Here is a 21595-nt window from a genome sequence, read left to right on the forward strand (position 1 = left end):
TTAATGAAAAATTATTTATTAAAGACAAATTTCATTACAATAAAGTAAATTCGCACAACCGTGGGAAAAGGCACATAATGAATTTGGTTCCTTCCTAGTGGACCTGGAACGGACATGGAAATGGTACGTTTGATCCGTATACAACAAAGCGCGCGTAGCATACGAAACAAAAAGGATTCCACACGATTAAGACGTCGATAACGACGTCGCAGCTCCGCGTCTCTTTGATATCGGTACCATCGTTGTAAAATGGCGTATGAAAGGAAAAAAAGATTACTATCTAAAAGATCACTTGTTCCAGGTGATACTTGGTCTTGCACAGTTTCTGCAATCGGGAGATCCCCTCCTCCCGATTATCACCGTACTTGGTCTCCCACGCGTCGAATAACATATTGTAGTATCTCGGAACATCAAAGTACTGCAAGTATTGGTGGCTGGTCGTGGTAGGGAAGATCTTCTCGAAATTTCCCACCTGTGTCATCTCGTCCTCGTATGTAATCAAGTGTCTAACGTCGTCGGGAGTGAGATCGTCGATTATCTCATCGAGATAATCCTCCCGATTTCTCAGATTCGCGTATGAGGACTGCTTATGTCGTTCCTGATAGCTAAGGGTAGCTCGGTGCAGTCTGTAGTCTTGGCACACCGAATCTAACTGATATCTTTGGGCTAGTTTCTCCGCTTCCTCCGTCGGTATGCACGTGGGCAGTTGGTATCCGGCTATATTAAAGAGGTTTCTAATGAGGGGCCCCTTGACCGCGATGTCGAGAAGCGAGGAAGACTGTAGAGAGGGCGATATATTCACCTCGAGTAACCATGGCCTCCGGTTCTCGTCCAGAATAATGTCGATGCCAAAAAGCTCGTAGCAACAATATCTTAGGATTTAATCAAATACGTTACATTAGAAAGACATTGAGTGAAACGCGAGTACGTGAGTAAAATAGTATTAATTGCACTTGACACGCGAAAACGAGCATATTATATTGCAAAACTCTAAAATCTTGCAGTTATTTAAAAGATTGTTCATAAAAAATTAAAATGTTTATTTTTGATCATTCAATTTTTTTCAATAAAAATCTTATAAAATGTTGAAACTAAATGCATAAAAATAAAAAGAATAGTACTTATTTTATTAAAAAATAAATTAGACAATAATGAAAATATATTTTCTTACCTGGAAGTTGTATTGGCCCTCGTTAGAGTGTTGATAGAAGATTCGCCGGCTATCAACGTCTTGATGACTATGTCTTTTATCGATTCCCATATCTTGGCAACGTTCACGTTTTCCTGCTCGAGGTAGGACCACAGGGTCCTCAGGGTCCACTTGTGGCCGGTGCTGGAATTCGCGCAGTCGTTGCTGGTGTAAGTCGCGCTGGTCTTGTTAATGCTGTAGTTGGTGAGATGCATGAAACGATCGCTGAGGTAGTTGATGTCGTCGTTATACTTGACGGAGGCGAAGCGTACGAGGCCGTCCGGATAAATGTAAACCTTAAGCGGATTAAAACTGGTGACGAGCACGTAGAGCCGCAGATCGAACTTGGCGCCTCGTATCAGCATCGGCCGCGACAGATATTGCTGCACGACGACGGCGCGTTTCTTTGGTATCTGGGACCAGCGGTGGACCACGCGGATCCCGGTGCCGCGGGCGGACGCCGGCGGCTTGACGATCCACTTCTCCTTGCCGCCGTTCTTCTCCCATACCTGACGGAATAGACGCATATCCTGAGGTAGCACGTAGGTGCGCGGCACGAAGCCGAATTCCCGCTTGCCGTACTTCGCCATCATCCGGCTGAGATTGCGCCACAGCCGGTCCTTCCGGCCGATCTGGAAGGTGCCGGGGAAATGGTTGATCTTCTGCGACTCCTTCAGTCCCTTATACGAGATGGACTTCATGTGCTTGCCCCAGGTGCCGCACCAATACCGGCACTTCTTCATCAACCGGTAACCGGAATTCGCGACGGTGCGACGCACTAATGCCGGTGTTATCGTAGTCAGGTGCCACTTAAGGTGTCTCGTCACTTCGTACGGCAGCGCCGAGCCGGTCTTGCTGTCAAACGGATGGAAGGCGATGTAAGGCGGCACATTATCGAATAAGCTCCTGCGGAAGGGTAGCTTGTTCCGTTTATCATCGTCGATCGACAGCAGGTCTCCGTCGATATCGAGGTCAGGCACGCTCTCCTCATCATACTGAGTCTCGGCGCCGTCAGTGCTGCTCGCAATGCTACTAGTTTCGTGCTGATTATACACGATCACGTCCATCTCGAATAGCCTGCAACATACGGGGGGAAAACAAAGGGTTCGTCGTGACGTACGGCAATTTAATTTTGACTCTTCGAACGTACGGTTCTACGTCCTTCGCATTTGTATCGGTATCTCTTTAATTTTTGAACAAACTCGTTTCAGATAACGGCAATAGCAAATTGACGCAATTTCGTAATCCGTAATTCGTAATCGCAGAATCATGTCGATTTGCCGCTGTTGACGTGGACATCTTTAAACAATTAAGCCACCGACGAATACCGTTAATACGGTACAGAATACCGCTATCGAACATCTCCAAGAAGCGGGATTGTTAGAGATGAACATGTCACGACCTATCAAGAATTACGATTTGCTCTGTTTGGTTCGATATATGTGTCGATATAATCGAGATGTCGCGATCATCACATCGTTATTATTATTGTTATAAAGTGATACTTCGCATGCAAATTTTTCTTCGGGAGATTACAAAGTACTGCGACCAGTTTCCTTAGGGGCATAATTGAGTAGCATCGCAGTGGCCGCTACTCATATATGTTATAAATATGTTGTCGAATATATATAGCCGCAAGTTATTAGTAACACGAAACAAGCAGCTGCGGGTAAAATCGATTTACTTGTTACAGTGAGGGGAGATTGACATGTAAAACTCGATTAAAATTCAATTTCATCGGCAGACACGTTAGCCTCTGAACGAAATTTTTCCCAGAAAATATTTTCTCTCCGCAACTTATCGCTGTATTCTATCTGAAATCCTGTTGAACGTAAACAACGCCATAGTGCAGAATGTAAACGACGTAAACAACTTCACAATGCAGAAAACTCATCGTTAACTAAATTTTTAATCGATTTAAAAAAATTAACTGCCACCATCATTAAAATGGGGAAAATGTATCATATGTATTATAAAAATTCTTAGAAAACATACCTTGAATATTCTTGGTAATTGTATACCTGATAAAAATAGTAATCGAAACATTTATGTAATATTTTTCTTAAAAGAAAAGAAAATAATCTGTTCAATTTACATTTCTTAACTCATAGACTTTCGAAGGCATGTGATAAACAGTAAGACAACGTTTGATAACGCATAGTAAGACAATGTCAAAATACGATATAAGAATCGTAAAAGATTGACGGTCACAAAACCGAATGCTGTAAAACGTTAAGAGATAAAGCGTTTATAGCATTGGCAATTACATCGCTAAGCAATTTCTGCATAACAACAGCGACCGTGAGTGAGACCCGTCTGGATCGAATAACGATGATCCAAGATCGCATCAGCGCGCGACGTAAGCGTCTTAATGCACGTGTCAGAAAATTAAGCGTGCACGGCCGTGAGGGAGATTTGTAAAAGGGAAGGTACATACCAATCCGTATTGTTCAAATGCCAACAGCTGCTAGCATTATGACGACGCGGCCACAAACACCTGAAACACAACAATTGATTCGCGAATTATTACAATTGTCGAGAGATCGTAATGATGGATTCTTATAGGATATCGTAACTCTCATTGGTAACGACGATTAACTGTTTTCTTGCAGCATGGGAATTTGCGGGAAAAACATTTCGAGAAACGCACGCACAAACATGGAGGATAATAACGATCTTAAAAAAACACGCGGCCCGTCGGTATGTAATTGCGAAATCGTGAGGCTAAGTACCGCGAAAAAATAACAGGGGAATTTACACCATAGCAATAATTTACGTTTCGATAGACCATTACGGGTAACTTATAAGTCAATTCGAAGACCGTTTATCCTCAAATTTTGAACTGGCGTACATTGACTTGTATTTTTCGTGCAGTCATTGTTCATCCATATTTTCTAAGCATATTTTTAAATATTTTACACATAATCAAAATATTTGTGCTACATCAATATATCATTTTGTTTAGAGGTATTTTACGATTATTATTAATTTGTGAGACAAACGTATAATATATAGGTTCCAAAGATATAGCTCTCTGGCTTCTCTTGGTTATTCAATTTTTTTAACATGCTACTTTAGCTGATTCTACTGAAAAAATATTTTGTTAATGATTTGCGCAGTGTCACGTCTCGTTGCATTTAAACGCTCGAGAATCATAAGAAAAACGAGCGGCTTGTACATCTCAATAATTGCGAGTGCAATCATTCGCATGCGAGTAGCGCGTCTGTCAATCGCACATTGCGCTTGAATGAGAAGCTGGTACACTTCCGCTCGCGTGCGAAACGATTGATACATTTTACCGTGAGATTTTCAAAGGGATAACATGGAAGTCAAACAAAAATACAAAGAAAAGAATTGCAGCTGCAATTTATACCTATCCTAGAAACATTGCTCGTCTTACTGTCGACTAACGTTTTTTTTTTTTTTCTGAAATTTGTCATAATTGCCTACTTGCTCTCGCAACAATAAAGATCTAGTCTTCGTCATTGGTGGAAGTCTTGCCAATAATTCCCCAATTTCTTCCGACGAGAAATGCTGTCTGTAAGATACGATAAAAGCTACAGAAACTCGAAGGTAGAGAAATATTTTACAGTAAATACAGTTGATTCCCTAGTAACGAGGATCAACCTACCTCGCATGATTAATAACTATAAAGCTAGAGTTACGACACATTCCCTTTAACGACAAGTTTGCGAGAGCGTAAAGAGAGAAGAATATGCGCAGAAACCGTGAAATGTATAAGCGCGATGATTGATACCAGGATGCAGATGTGCGAACATGCAGCGGCGGCTGAATATAAAAAGCGAGAGCTGTCGATTAATTCGCCGCCGCGAAACGCATGTTAAGTAAATATGCCGGCCACCGGGTGGCAATTAAATACTCGTTATCGATCGCGCAGTCGCCGGAACCCGGTAGTGCATTAATCGGAAAGTAAGACAGGGGACCTCGCTAAGAAGAAAGAGTTAATTTTCTTTCGTGTCCCACTTACGTAAAATCAAATTAACGCGATGCTTCAAAAATACAACCAGAACGGACGACTCGAAAAAGTGTGAAAGCGTCGCGCCCATCGATCGGCGCGCGATTGATCGATGACTTTTGGAGCCATCTTTTCGCCCGTTCGCAGATTCCTCCTCTCTTTCAAATCATAAATCGCGATTCTGATCTATGTAAAAAAAAAAAAAGAAAACTGCTCGATAAATTTTAGGTTCAACTTTAGAACTAATCAATATTGAAGAAATTTCTATTACAGAAATAGATATTTCTACCAAACAAATTCACGCAGCTTTGAGTTGGACTGAAAAAAAAAAGTGAGAGCAAAATTACATCCTCCCGTTGAGTGTGTGCACGAAACAGACATTGTACTTCTGACGTCCGTGGAGAATAAGGGAAATTGATTAAATCGTGTTTTAAGGCTGGGCTGTAAGAAAGTAGCAGCTCACATATTAAGTCGCGTAAGACGCATTAATATTCATGTGTCAGTTTCGCCACCTCCGGGTACGGTACCTCGGGACGGCGACGGCAGGTGACAGGCGGTTTTCGATTTCTTGCAATGTCGCACGGCGCGATTAAAGCTGCCGGTCAAACATTGCAGCCTTTTGCATACGCCGAAGGTGACTTGCTGTAGCGTTCTCATCGCAGTGTTGTGCAAATTGATGCGATTTAATCTTGCCGGCGTACTCCGTACCGTAACTTCCGTGATTTTTTGGCGATACGAGTGGCAAGACCGTATCTTTATAATTGGATATGGATATAAAGACTACGAAAATATAATGGTGAGGGAAACACATTTCCCACCTTTTCTGTCAAAGATAAATTACATCTTACCACGCCTATACAACTTCAGAAATTTTACAATAAAGTTTTTCTTTATATGCCTGCAAGAAATGCATTTAATTCCGAAATTTTAAATCCCCATCTCGCGTGTATGTTATGTATTATACTCAATTATTTATTTTATTATATATTTTATATATTTTATAGATATATAAAATATATATTTTATAATTTATATTTCTATATATTTTATAAAATAAATAAGATATCCTAGGACAAGTCACAGCTTTTTTTAATAATATCTACAGATCAGATAATTAATCTCTTAATCACGAAAATGATCTGTGATATTTATATTACTGCAATATTTAATCTCGACCGTTATTTTCAAAATTTATTAATAAAGTGCAAGATTAATAAAATCTATTTGAATTGAAAAAATCTGTTATTATTTATATTAAACTATGAATGCGAATTATTTTTGTACATACTGCTAAATGCTTTTTAGATAAATATGTAATTTATCGAAACAACGAATCGATAAAATAAAATATCAATCTCAATTCTTTCTTTTTTTAAATATTTTAAAATGGATTATTGATTTCTTTAATATTATCAACAGCAACTTGAATGTAGATTGATTCACTAATAAATTATTAAAAAAGCTAATAAAATTTTTTCTCTTTTTCTTTCGTTTAATTGACTTATAATAATTTGCACAAATATATTAAATTTCGTGGTACGATAAAGGTATGCATTTACAATCTATAATTGAAATTAAATTCTAATATAATAGGAAAATACTCTGTGAATGAAGCAGCATTTCGCTGAATCATATAGTGCTTTTCATGATTCTGTCATCACAAGAAGATTAATAAAGAAGAGAAGGATGCGGAATATATTGTGGGTGGTGATTCGATATCGTTTATCATTGAAACAAGACGTTTATTGATGATGATGATACTGCCCGACGATCTCGATAGAGACGCCGGACGGCATTACGTCGAAAAAGGTTCTTAAACATAACAAGTTAACATCTATATAATAGTCGCTATTGCTTTATGAGAAAATAGTCATCTCAGGTACAAAATGGAACCCTATCACAGAACGTCACTTAAAGCTTTAATCACCTATGTACAATGCGATCGAGTAAACCGCGTAAAGAAGTAAAGTTTCTCAATCCTCAATGAGGCTTAGCAAAAGTTTTCATTTGGAAGACAGCGATTCGTCGTTTTCCTCCTCGCGGCGCCATTCAGCGGGAGGGCCCTCCTTCGTCGTTGGATTGTCCGTCTCGATCGCTTCGAACGTCCGCCCCGGAGATCTCAGGATAGTGTCGTCATCGCTCGTGACTGTCTCTCATCACCACGGTCTCCAAACTGCGTTGGAAGACTCCGAGGACTCACCGGACGAGCTCGCAACACTGACGGGACTCTGCGGAGGAGTGTACACGTTCTGCGGCACGTTCGTCTGGCTCGTCGGCACTTGAGTAGTCTTCGTCGTAGCCGCCGTGGCTGCCGTCGGCAGCGCGTGCTTGGCGCTAGCCGGACCCTCCAGTCGTCGAAGGCAGCCGCCGAGGTGTCGCATAAGCTGTGCACCCGCGGCAGGATGCACCGCCGCGGCGACCGGCGTTGACAGGAAGGTCGACACCTCCTGGGCGCACTGGGTGAAGCCGTCGCGGAATCGATCGGCGTAGCTGTTCTCCGGCGTGAGCGTGAGCCTCCTGGCGGCGCGTAGCGTGTGAAGGTGACGCACCGTCAGCTCGAGGATGTCCGCCTTCTCCAGCTTCGCCACGTTCTCGCCCTCGGCCTGCAGCGCCGTCACCATCAGATCCTTCAGCTCGTCCAAGCAGCGATTGATGCGGGCGCGCCGCTTGCGCTCCAGCATCGGCTTCATCACCTTGCGGTACTGATAGGTGCGCGACACCGGCTCCTCGTACTCCATACCGCTGACCGGCGTGTAGCCCGTGTGCGGTGACATGACAATCACACTTTATATTGTCACTGGTCACAAAACAAGGAGCAACTGATTCCTGCAGTTGAGAGTGGATCCGTCCTGCGTTGGTCTCGGCCGAATCACCGATCGACGATCCGGTCAAGGTTCCAGGGAAATCCGCGATGCTCTCTCGCTCTTTCTCGTATATAACGTATACTTCGCAATCGGTTTGACCTCGAATGCACGATCGAAAACGTTTGACGTTTCTATTACGCTCGACCCGAATGTACTGTCTCGCTGTTCTCGGAGTGCCGAGAGTGCGTCTGAGTCCGTACGTATTCGTGACGGTTCTGAAGCGCTGGTGGGGTACAACCCGTTATTTATATGCCGCGTGGTGCCCCACCCGTGCCGCCGTCGTCCTGCGCCCCGCAGCTGGGTGGCGGAGGGGTCCGAGGGGCACGGTGTGCCGAACCCTGCTGCCCGCGTGCACGGCCGAGCCAGCAGCAGCCGTGGCGTATCGTGGGAAGCTCGCGGGCCGGAGCGTTCCCACAGATCGGGGGGCCTGTTGGGGCCTGCACAGGTTCTGTGCCGCTTAACGCCTGCCGGGGCCGAGGAGGGGGGCCCTCCTTGCGAGCGAGGAGCGCGAGCGTGCGCTCGCGCGCGCACGGGAGGGGACACCTCACCGCTCACCGAGAGAACACACCTGCACGCGGTGCCCTGGCACGGACGCGACGCGCCGAACCGCGCCGAGAAACACGGGCGAGAGGCGAGAAGAGGAGAGCACACGCCACGACGCGCGACCAGCACGAGGACGACTCGCGCGATCCGTCGCGCGGTAGAGCGGCGCGAGCCTCGATCCTCGCGCCGGAGGTAAAGATTATCGCGATTGAATCTACGAAGGACGCCGCTTCGCGAGGGTATAGGCTAGATTGTAGCGTGTATAGCGGGAGAAAATAAACTTTCTCGCGATTTCCGAGTCATTTGGAATATATCATTCGCCGACCACTTGCTTAATGACCAAAATGAATTCTCTTACGAAGATGTATATTTTTGCCTATAATATACATTGATGAAGCAGATTTAATATATGCAAATATTTAATCATTCAGGACGCATACGCTGTTAAGAGATGCGCCCATCATTCAATTATTATAGATTGAAAGTACAAAAATGTAGAGAAATCTCTGAGAAGAAATACGTTCAATTCGATCATGCCCGCGGCGGACCAAGATAACGATGTTTTTCAATCGCCATATTTATAGGAATCTAAACACCGCTGTCGGTTCGCGCGTATGCGCTCGAGGCGCATGACACTTGTTGATTTACCGGATTACCACCGACGTGGTGCACGTGCACGCGCGCGCGTCGGCAGCACTCCCGGCACTTCCTCGGACTCGGAGTGAATCACGTCTTGGCGGGTAACGTCGTGTCGCGGACTGGACCACTTCGCGTTCCTCTCCACACGGAACAATGGAAATAAACATCACGGACGATACGCCCACGCGCTTGTTTCATCACGATTACACGAGATCATCTGTTAGATTGCGTTACGTCATACGAATCGCTGGGAACGTAGAAATTTATTTGGGAATGAAAAAAAAAAAGAAATTCGTAATAACAGTTTTAATGAACGAATCTCTCCTATATATGGCAGCTATTTAGAGAGATAACGGACTGTGTCACTGGACGGATTTTGGCTGTAAATACTCTTCTACGTGGGAAAAAAATTCTGACATCCTCCATCCGGATCCAGTTAGGTCACCTTTCTATTCTATAACGAAGGAATAACGCGCGGACGTATATCCTCTATATCCAGTTCTCTGAATATTCGACTATAATTAACCTATGATCTCTTCCTGCTCTCAGAAGATTCACGTAACTTAAGAAAAATTTTGCATATTCTATTCGAGATCAGTCCGACATTAGGGAGAATCTCTCGAGGGTTTCTGACAACCGGTTCCGGTGCAATCAGAGCGAGGCCCGGGAGCCGATGTTTTGAATTATAAACGTACGTTCTTAATGATCCGCCCATTCTCGGACTCGGATGGGCTTCGCTTGCGGGACTTAACGAGGTGTTTAGCCCTTTTGGAAGCCGATACCCCAAACAAGGCCCCGCTGAATAGCTTGGCCGAGTATTTATGAGCCTTTGGGTCTAAACGTAAAAGCAGCTAGTCGCTTCGGAGGCGATTCGAATATTATTACGATGTGTCGCCTTCGTAAAGAATAAAAAAAAATCCGTTTTTTTTTCAGGCATGCGGTCGCCGTTTAATGGCCGATCTGTCCGTGATTGCGACGGAAATTGATACCAGTGGAATTTCGTCGAGCAAGAATCTTTAGAACACTCGAGAAGAAATCCTTTTTTCGAAAGAAGTTTCGCCAAATCTTTATATAAGTAAGAATCTCCGGTGGAAGATAAGTCTAGCTATCCTCAATTTTAACAGGCTAAGTTAGTCACTACAAACTCTTCGCGAAAAGATAATATGAGCTAAAAGATAATATTTTAAAATAGTTTCGTCGTGACAATAAAACCCTCTCTTCCTCTTTCTCTCTTTTTGTGAACGAGATATCTCATTCAATATAATATTATTGATAATATTATATTGAAAATATATTATTCTTTCCGTTAGCATTTTATAGCGAGAAATAACATAAAAGAAATCTGTAAGAGTGTTATAATAATTCTATTATATATCCATTGAATAAAATTTTTCTTACATCGTTGTCAGCTGATTCGTCGTTTTCCGTGGTATCGACACTTCTCTTGTTAGGTAACTGCGATACACGCGACTTCACGAAATGTGTCTCAGAACAGAATGCTCTAAACATGTATCTGTTTATTCTGGCAAAATGCCTAGTTTCTAGCGTTGTTTTAGCTTTTGAATAATTTCGTCAGTCCATGTGTGTGTCACATATTTATTATTAATCTTCGTATTCTATGTTTGTCCAAGCACGATTCACACATTACGTGTGTCTTCTCTCTTTCTCTCTCTCTTAAACCATACATTTCTCCATCTCCATTTCTGTTTCTCTCTTTCTCTTTCTTTTATTATGTCTTACTATTTATCATTATCAATTCCCCTTTCAAATCGTAGTTTCTGCGCGGTAAATACATTCTCGACGTGCGTCGAACGGACGAAAATAAGGCAGGAGCGACCGCGCGCCGGTAGAAGACCGGTAGGATAATTACATTGATTGGTCATACAAGCCGGATGCGGCGGTATATACACGCGTACGCCAGTTAAAGCCCCGACGAAACGAGCGTTATCCGCGCCGACCGACGCGGCGCTACCGCCGGGACACCGGGTACATATTATTGCCCCACGTTAACAACTCGTTACGCCCGCTCACCATCGGTGGCGAATGAAATGAACGTTGATATTCCCGCGGCGGGAACGCGTCCTTACGTGATCCCCGACGATGAAGTTCGTAATTCGTTTCTGGGTACGATGATGGATTTTTTGCGCACCCGCCGGTCGGTCCGCAGCAAATCGCGCGCTTCCTTGTTCACCGAGAGATCGAGGAAGTCTTGACCTCGAGAGAGAGGGAGAGAAGTAGAGAAGGGGAGAAAAAGAGGGGAAGAGAGAAAGAGAAAGAAAGATAGACAGAGAAAGAGAGAGAGAGAGAGAGAGAGAGAGAGAGAGAGAGAAACACAGAGACAGAGACAGAGATGCATTAAGATTCACCGTGATTCGCGTTAACGTTATGCGCAACCTTTAAGTCGATATTTCGGTTGTGTAACAGGTTCGTTAAGCATATTAATTAACTGCAAGATGGTCAAATTATAGGGTTCCCGAAATTTCTCTAGACACTCGGGAAGTCCTGCATCCGACATTTAACGGCAGGCTTGATAAGTGCGATAAGCGAAAGATCGACGTGACGTTAATTAAGTGCAGCATTAAAGCATATGCAAGAGATGAAACATTATTATTACGACAACACAATAGTAATAATGTCGATAATGTACAATATTAACTTGTAATTTAATTTTGTAATTTTATTTCGTAGCGTACGATATAGTGTTTTTTTTATTGTTAATTTTTATAATGAAGCTTTATCTTTTTTCTTATTTTTTGGGACCAAGTTACAATTTAATACTTATTTAAAACATTAAACTAATTATTTAATATAAAGAATTGATAATGTTAATGCAAAATGAGTTAGGCAAATATGTTGATAAATGGAAAAAAGATAAGACTAAAACAAAACGTATTTATAAAATCACAGCTGCACGTGTTAAATAGTAGTCACGTGACTAACAAGGCGCTGCAATCCTTGCGCAAATAATAGCAATAATTAATCGACAACTTTCGTTTAAGGAGGAACATCGATTATCCCTTAGTCAAATGTATGACAAAGCGGCGTGCATGCAAGAAATGTGCAAGATAAAACAATAATCGGCTTCGTCTCGTGAAAAGAACGTGGAACGATATTCCGGGAAATAATCGAGCCGGCGGGTTCGTTCGGACACATCGCGGCGTATAATTTATTATCAATCCGTATCAATGGAGTAACGTGAATTATCACAGCTGAGAGTTTATTCCCCTCCGGCCTCCTCGAACCAGCATAAAGCAAAAGCAGTACAAATAAACGATCAATGTATCTTCCCCAGACTATAAAGCAACAATTCTCGATCCCATCACTCCGAGCAACAGCAATATTTACCAGATCCGGAGTCTCTTCGAGGGGAAGTTCTACCGACGCTCCTCGGCCTCCTCGTGCTCTCCGCTTCGGCGTGTCCGTGCCTCCTCGCGCACCTCCTCAACGACCCCGTCTGTTTGGCGCGAAGGAAGATACGAGGTCGTTGATGCTAATTCGTTGGCGCGTCGGAACACTTCCGCGGAACAAGCCTCTCCTCGTCCCTTGCCCTTGCCGTAAAGACGGCTGCCTCTTCTCTCCCCTTCACGTTTCCCCTATCCTCAACCCCTCCCTTCTCATAGTCATCTGCCGTTTCTTTCCATCCCCTTGCTCACGAGATTCCGTCGGTCTCTCCCCCTCCTCTTCCCCTCGGCGCAGAATGGGTAGCCTCGCCTCCGAAATTCTTCCGGTTGTATACTCTTGGCTCGTGCTACGGAACGTGGGAATGTTCTCAGGCCTGGAAGCCCCGACCCCACTACACGGTGGAAACACGCGTTGCAACGGACCGCGTGCGGTGCGCGCAGCGATGGGATCGAGCGGGAATTCTCGCGAGGCTCCACCTCTGGTCGATCGATCGGCAAATTGTTCACATTAAACCCGAATATTCGTATATACTTTTGTATCTGAGATGCATATTATGTAACGCGTGATAAGTAACACGTTGCACAATCCGCCTGCGGTGGTCCTTATAATTTTAAGTATTATCACTTCTTAAATCATTCTTGAATCTGCTTCATTCTGCAATTGCTTATTTAAGAAGTTACTTTTAAGAGAAATCGATCCGTTATCATTCCTCCGAGAAAACTCGTTTTATAGTTTCATTCAAGTAAATCGGATTCATAATGTCTCTTATAAATCTTCGTATTAAAATATATATTATCTTCGTGTGATTTTTATATTAATTGCCAACAGCAGTTTTCCAGCACGACATTGGTTCCACCCCATCGCTAGGCCGGCGCACACGAGCGTGGCGGCATTGCGTGCGTGTGCGGGGCGCGTACACACGCACGAACGCGGGTCTTCTTCCTCACCGATCTCATTGTGCGCCGCGAGTCCTCTTTGTGAGAGAGGAGGAGGCAACCAGCCGGTAATGTAACCTTAGCGCTGCCCCATCGCCGCGTTGTGCACATAATGCGGAGGCTATTGTACGCAGCACGGGCCACATTGTTGCCCGCATCTTGCAGGCACCCTACGACGCCGACGGCGTTATTGAGGGAGCCGTCCGCGTCGTTTTCTCTTCCTCCTTCTTTCCTTCGTAGCTACCACCGCTCTTCTCCTTCTTCGCAAGTTCATTCTCGTGGCGAATTACGCCGGTATCCTTGGAGTAGGTCGCGGGACCGGTATCGTGGTAATACGTTAATACTCTTTTTGTGATGGGATTGAATGATCGTGGTAAGACAGCAAAAAAAAACACACAAATAAAGGAGCGTTTCCTGGTGATTTTACATAACCATTGTTATTAAAACAAAAATTCGCGTGGAACGTGCCATTGTTGTTTTATGTGGAAATTATTTCATTATTAGTTTTGATAATCGCAAGAGAGAGAAATTTAAAAATGTAGTGCATCGGAATGAAGTACATATCGATTTTAATCAATTTATTTTCTATTGTTTCTAATAATAATCATATATTGTTCAATGTGTTAATAATCTTTTCTCTAAATTAATAATCTTTTATTTCACAAAATAATTTATAGAATAAGAAATTATAATTATAGATAATAGGCTTTACATTTGCTAATTGCATTGTATTGCTTTGTCGCTTCCATTTTACAACATGAAGATAATTTACGTAAAGTATTTCATCTTTTCTTATCTATATTGTACATTCAATTATAATATGACAACATAATATTCATGTAAACTTGATAAAGATAGATTATTTTGATACAACCGCGAGAATAACATTGTATCATTTCTTGTTGCCGACACTATATAGATAATTGGGTATATACTCGCAAATTAAAGTGTTTAACAGAAGCACTGCTAATAATATGTTTGATGCCAGCTGCAACCTTGAGAATATTGTTATCGCTTAATAACATTTTTAAAATAACAAAGATGCCACTGCAGTAGCGTCAACATGAGTAAAAGCGACCTATTAAAATGAAATAGCGTATTCTTGCCCGCATACTGCATTCCCCGTGCATTAAAAACAAAACCATATATATATCGGCATATATTTTTCTCTCTCCTCGTTTTCTCTCTCATATTTATGCACGTGGTAGCCTTGCTTTAATATAATTCCGCACTGCATTAAATAATATTAAGCCTTAAAGACTATTAAAGTTAGATAGTGGCGGAGCCGCGGAGATCTAAATCGCAAAATAAAATAAATCGCAAAGAGCGGATCGCGATTTAAACATCCTTCAAGTATTCCGCTGGCTGATCGTAAATTCCGAATTATGCGATTCATTATATTCGGAGCATGATTTTACGACTTTTGCGCACGCACGCAAATTGCGAATGGAGAGGCAAGATTCTTAATCTTACAATTATGAAGGCGTCCCCGCATTCGGTTCGCTTCTTCGCATCTCTTTAGGCAAAGGCCCGCCGAGTGTCTTCTTAAACGTCTCATTACCGCGCCGATTACGCGCTTGCAACCTCGCATAAAATTAACAACGATATCAGTTACACGGTTAAGAGCGAATTTCAGATTTCAACGAATATGCTTCAAGATTCAGCTCTAATTATCAGCATCAGGGACTAACGCATGTCACGATTAATAAAACCCGTATACATCTCCGTATCCGTGCAATTCGCCGACACTTTCGGCGCCTCAAAGAACTACTCATCATCATGAAAAGAAATCAGGATCTCGTCCATTTATTTTCGCGCGTCGCGATTACTTCGGGGGCTTCTGCAATTTCGTTGCGTGCTTCTTATTTCATTGCGCGTCCGCATAACGTGGCACGATCTCTCGCCTGTGTTTTGCGAGGAGGCATTTTTCACTTGTTTATCTTCATCCTGCCCACATTGTGCATCCCTCTCGCGGTCGCGTCCACGATCCCCGTCTCACTTTGTGCAGCTACCCGTGCATAGTGTTTACGTCGCATGCTGCCTACATTATTCTAACGTCGGTCGCCGGCGGCAACGTCCGTCATACCTTTCCGTCTTTTTGCCGAACTTCTTCTACGTCTTCTTCACGTGGACTCCTCGAGGAATCTACCGCGGGAGAGCCTACCTTGTGCGATGCAATTTGAATAATTACACTACGCGCGCGCGATGAAGTCAAAGAATGCGCGAGCTATTAATCCCCTAAGTACTACCGCGCGAAGTCTTCTCGAAGTTTAGACTGTAATTTTTTATCGGGCGAAAAACAGTCGACGACGATTATGCGAAACTTCATGTTTCCTCGGACAGGAGAAAGTGCGAATGAAGCTCTCCTCGACGTTGTTACCAGCTTGTCTCATTGAAAGTCGCCGTTCGCGATTACATACATTTAAGAAAGGCTGCAAAATGAAAGCGACGCGCGACACTTCTGTGAAACTTCAGTTATTAATGGTACACGTGGTATCTGATTCTCTTTCTGTCACGCGTTGTCCCATCGAACGGAGAGTTCAGTGTCAGCTGTTTCGTCCGAGAATATTCAACACGATATAATTTATCTTGGTATTTGCAGTTAAACAAAAAGAGGCGCAAAAGTGTATACGTGTTCCGGAAAGGTGTGAGCGCAAGAAGTTTGATACGATTCTTCGACGCGGGCAGGATAATTGCTATGCCGACGTTGATTCGTCACGGATCTCGAACGTGTGCCTCGCCGCGTGAAATATTGTCACGCTTTAAATCATCCGCGGTGTCTCGCCGGTGCTACGCATATTCCGCGGAAACCGCGGACAGCGGTGTACCTCTCGGTTCGTAATTAAGGCCGCGATGTCTTCCACTTCTTCGCCGCTTCGTCACTCTTCTCGTACTTATCTTTCTTCCCCCCCCCCCTCCTCCCCCCGGGCTCGGCTCACCGCTGGGCTAATGTAGGATCAAGAGTTACCTTTTGCGCGCGGCCAGTAATAACTCCCGTCGTTTTTCACATGCTACAATGTTGAAGCCGCGCGTTCGTGACGTGCACGCCTTACGTGCCAGCTGCGAAAATCTTTTTTATGCGGATACACCGATCCCCGTATACGGGGCCGCGAGGCCTTAAACGAGCCTTTAATTGCCGCTGTTAATATTTTTTTTCCCCCCTTCGATGTTAATGCGCGAATTACGATCTTTCATAGAATTAAGGGCTATCTCGTGTTTTCAATAGCAATTATCGGAGGGTACGATACATGTCGTTGAACCTGTTCTATCTGGAAGAACTAGTTCTCGTTTCGACACGTCAGTCCCTTCGGGCGAGTGTCAGTCACGTGTCTTTCAGCGATGCGAGCACAACTTCCAATGCGTTTGCTCCTCATTGATACGAGCAAAACAACGTCGGTATAGCCGGTCATCCTGACGCAGACGGCATTTCATTGAACTGAGTAACGCAATCCAAACACTCACCCTGAATTCCAGAGACGCTTATCACGCGACGAAACAATCGCCGGCTCCTTCCGCTTTGAGCGAGTCGTACGAATGGACGACGAAGTTATCGCTACGTTCGAGTATGCGAAACATCAAACAGCTACGTCCATTTGCTATCGATTGAGTAACGTGGCTCGCCCGTATTACACATACAAACGTCAGTAAAAAAATGAGATCTTATAAGTAAAAGTGCTAATTTACATGATACAAATCTTAAGAGTATCGACTTAGTAAGCTATGAAATTTCCAATTAAATGCTTTGCTTTTTTGTCGTTATTTATAGGGATTTAACAATTATCGTAATTTAATATTCAAAAAATTGATTGTAATCAATTATATTCATCTGTTGCATATTTATTCTCTCTCTCTCTCTCTCTCTTTTACACACATTCTCGCTCTCAATGAACTGCATAAAATAATTCAAAATATCAATTTTAAATTAATTATATTTCCATTTACGGACTGCAGTGCGCCGGATATGATTGGGCCACGGTATTTATGTAAGAAAAATCGCATCGTGTTCATCATCGAGCAAGCTTCGTGTCGCACGCCCAACGTGGCCGATTTACGGAAGGCCGCGATACGACCGGCAGGCTCACGGCGATTAATCGGGCTCGTGCGGATGGGACGGAGTGCCAGCGCGCGCGACCGTGCTTACGTAAGGCTGACAGGCTTTACTGCTCAATCTTGCCGACGAGGTGAAAGTCGCCATCGAGGATGGTGCCGCCGAGGAAATGAGTTTAACGACTTCAAAATCGGCCGCGCCGGCAATCAGATCGGGATTGGGTTTGCCGTCGCCGTTTGTAAAACCGTCGTTTTCCGTGATTTACGTCCACCGCGGTTGACGCTGATGAGACGCGATGTCGTCGTTTTCATATCGAAAGTATCTGAGAAACGACTGTCGTTCCCGACGTTGGCCAATAGCATACGGTTTTTGAAACTAAATCACTTCAGGCAATCGCCACTAGATAATACATAATATGGGTATGAGAGATATTTGAAACGATGGAGATGGGAGAAATTTTTACTTGGAGTTTTATATCCATGTATTATAAGATAAAACATCACTTTTTTTCTATATGCGAAATAGTAACAAAATAAATATAGATAATAAATTATACACATCAAAACAATTTGTAACAGTTATAGAATTTGTGAAATGAAATGTTTTTTTAAGATTCTTTTTACAAATTATAATATGGGTATAATTTAAAATCTTTAATGATCTCATATGTGTGCAAGTCTCGCGAGAAACGCAACGATATATTTTGATAAATGTATACCTGTCCCCGGTAGCAGCATTTAAGAATTTAATTATAAGATCTACCTATCTTATCTAAAAGCCCATCGGCCGCTAGAGAGAAACGAAAGATTACACTCGCGGGGAATGACTCCCTTTATGGCCCTCTAGATTTCGAGTTTGATCTTTGTGTGGCCGATCTCCTTCCCACATCAATCTCTCGTTGTTCCTCTCGCATACGATTACATTCTCACTCAAAGGAGCCGCTCGGATATCGTGAGACAACTTAATCCGTACGTAGGGCACGTAATCAGCCATCAAACGGATCTCCTTCCTCCCGAAACGTTAAGTGACGCCAAGATCCGACACCGATACCATTTGTTACATTGCATCATCCGGCTGACTACGAAAGCAGAAACAAGCCGCGATTAAATGATCGATCAATTTAATTCTCAGAAAATGCTCCGGAGATAGTGAAGTGTAAAACAGCTTCGAACGATTAATTAATGCCTTGCAACCAGGGATAATTTGTTCAGATCCACAATATAAATGAACTGTAGTCCATTTAATTTAAAATGTGCTATTTCATGGATTAAAAGCGCTTCTCATTGATCCGTTATATAATCATTAATGTCACCTGCATATTTATTCGCATTTTCTCATTCGTTCATAGACAAGATTTTAATAGATTCTAGAGTTCTATATAATCATAAAAAATTTTTCAAAAAATATCTTTAAAATTATAACAGCATTTTATTAAGCGTATAATTTAATCCAAAAGTAAGTAGAAAACCGGTTTAAGAATTTATTAATTTTTAATGTTAAACGCTTTATGTAACGATCCATCCTCACTTAACATTAACATAACTCTCGCCTGAAAAATTGGCAACGTTTATCGTTGAATACGAAAAAGTTCCGTAATGGGCTAATGACAAAACCAAAATGACCAAAATTAAGGACTGTCTCGCGAAAGGATACAAACCGATCGTTTATACTTAGACATTTGTCTGATTCTCGCGAGGAAACGATCAAGTAGGGTCAGTAATTCCGGAGCAGTGACTTTTGAATTCAGAACGATTACGCAGAGTGGGAACCTACTATTTGCCATCGATTGCTAAATGTAGTCGAATCGTTTCTCGGAAATTAGAACTTCTGTCTGCACTTCGTAATCGCTCTGAAGAATTTGTCGATTCTGCCGTGATTCTAGAAACTCCTGAGCAGACAGACTCAAACGATCATTACCGCAACCACCTAATTCAAATTTAGCCGTGAGATGAAACTTGATTAAATATAAGCTTTCTCAATAAGCTATTGACTAATCGACTACACCAAAGATGATTTAGCTATTGCAGCTTGAAAATTTTGAAATCAAATATAACAAATTTAACTTTTCGAAGAAAGTTCGTTTTCTTCAATGCATTACAGATAGAATTATTAATAATAGTTGTTTAAGATATTGCTCTTTAAAAATTGTTTCAAGAAATGGCGCAGTAAAAGTGAATATTCGAACCGAACCTTTCGCAAAACAGCAAAGTGTGTTTAATTACTATTAAAAGCGGTCACAGGTCCAGGTGCGATCGCCGACGAAACATCGAGAGATGCAAGGAATAATTACTCACAAATGTAAGACACGACAGTTCGATCCCAGATCCATCGATGAAACAGTTACACTTCCTCTTGCCTCACGTATTTAATTACTCGGGAGAGAAGGAGATGGAGACATATATTGAAGGGGCGAGAGAACGAGATCGAAAACGCGCAGTGGCGGCACGTGAATTCGATAAATATCAAAGTGACCGCGTGACCCGTTTAGCGGGACTCAATTACGAGGCGCATCAGGTGAAGAACGCGCCAGCTGCTCGCTCCGGCCCTTGTTGACGACGGTCCGCGGTGAGATGCACATCACGATATGTGACTCACGTGGCTCGGCCTCGCCCGGTCATCAGGATGCGGGATGTAGGATGTACTGTTAACGGGCTCGGGGATGTACTGTACACGACGCAATGAAGAAGCGCCGAGGTCACTGCGGTGCGCCGCAATTTTCGCGGTTAGCATTTTTCTCATTTCTCGCCGGTATACGGGCAGTACCGTTACTTCTCGGGGTCCACTGTAATCGTTTTCGCTGTCGCCGTGAGGCCCGGCTCCTCTCCGACGCGTAACCACCTGCTTCGGGTATCGCTCCGATATCGGTTTCGGCGAGAAGTCAGTCGGCCAACGGTGTCGGGCGGATGCCCGTAACTTCCACTTTTAATCGCGAGTGCGGATCGCACGAGCCTTATTCGAGCGCCGCGACGACATCGTCGTCGTCGTCGTCGTCGTCGTCGTCGTGGTCGTCGCGGTGGCTCGTAAAGTCCGACAACAAGGTATGCGTATCGTGTTTCACGAAGTAGTTGAGATCGCGATAGGAAGCGCTACAGGCCAATTGCTGTAAAATTCAGTTGTCAACGCGCGTTTTAAAGAGACCGAATATAAAGATGAAAAATAAAGATAATCTCGATTAAATATAATTTGTATTTTTAGTGTTGAAATGTAAAATATTCTATATCCAAAAGTTAACTTATATAGATCGATAAATATTAAAAGAATATTAAATTTATTTTTCACTTTTATACGCTCCTGCTCAATTACTTTTCTGTGTTCATTAAAAATCTCTTTTATTTAGATATACTGTAAACTATAATCTCAATTAAAAAAACATATTAAAGGCTAGATTATCGAGACGCGAACTGCTTCTCCATGGATAATTACGAAATCGTCTTTCAGCGAATATTATATTAAGATTTAAATAAAGGGGAGGAGTTGGTATTGAAACCGAAATGATTCGGTTCCCCCCCCCCTCCCTCTCTCTCTCGAACAGAGAGCTAGCTCTTCTTTTTACCGAAGACGATGCCGCCCGGTAAGAGGCAGAGAAACGACGCGTTACCCTCCTACGGCGTGGAAATGTGGAACACGCCTGCGATATAGAGCCACGACGGGTACCACGTTAATTGGTGGTGCTCGTTAATTAGTCCGCTCATCGTTTGCGCGTTGACGAGGGGCCGCCGCCAGTGTCTAGAGAAAGGCGCAGCCACGGCGGTGGCCCTCTGAATAGAAGTTAATTTTAGACGGCCACTTTTGAGAATGGCAGCTTGCGCGGCCGGTAGAGTCATCTGGAGCCCCCTCGATTCCTAATGAGTGAGCCCGGGCTGGCTCTTCTAACTCTATTAAACGTCTCGAGCTTTCTACGTAATTTGTTACTCGCGACATTTCACGAAATTTACAGCGTCAAACCCCCGGACTTTGATGGGATTTCGAATATAATTCGATGATCCATACGAAAAATCT

General features: G+C 43.2%; 2 protein-coding genes across 6 annotated transcripts in view; both read right to left on the reverse strand.

The window, feature by feature from the left end:
* Positions 1 to 21595, reverse strand: part of LOC105455998 (tubulin polyglutamylase TTLL4) — a 140159-nt gene continuing 118564 nt past the window's right edge. For all 5 annotated transcript variants that reach the window (XM_011699749.1, XM_011699748.1, XM_011699751.1 and 2 more), the window contains 3 exons: positions 3627 to 3686; positions 1172 to 2266; positions 1 to 872 (listed from right to left, as the gene is read on the reverse strand). In XM_011699749.1, the coding sequence (XP_011698051.1) occupies positions 281 to 872; positions 1172 to 2256 (1677 nt within the window). In that variant the 5' untranslated portion in view covers positions 2257 to 2266; positions 3627 to 3686 and the 3' untranslated portion in view covers positions 1 to 280. The remainder of the gene's footprint in view (positions 873 to 1171; positions 2267 to 3626; positions 3687 to 21595) is intronic.
* On the reverse strand, positions 6887 to 8240 carry LOC105455997 (enhancer of split mbeta protein-like). Its single transcript, XM_011699747.1, has one exon. It carries the CDS (start codon positions 7937 to 7939, stop codon positions 7322 to 7324), a length of 618 nt encoding a protein of 205 aa, XP_011698049.1. The 5' UTR covers positions 7940 to 8240; the 3' UTR covers positions 6887 to 7321.

Source organism: Wasmannia auropunctata, unplaced genomic scaffold, assembly GCF_000956235.1.
Source record: "Wasmannia auropunctata unplaced genomic scaffold, wasmannia.A_1.0 LD335828.1, whole genome shotgun sequence".
Lineage (NCBI taxonomy): Eukaryota > Metazoa > Arthropoda > Insecta > Hymenoptera > Formicidae > Wasmannia > Wasmannia auropunctata.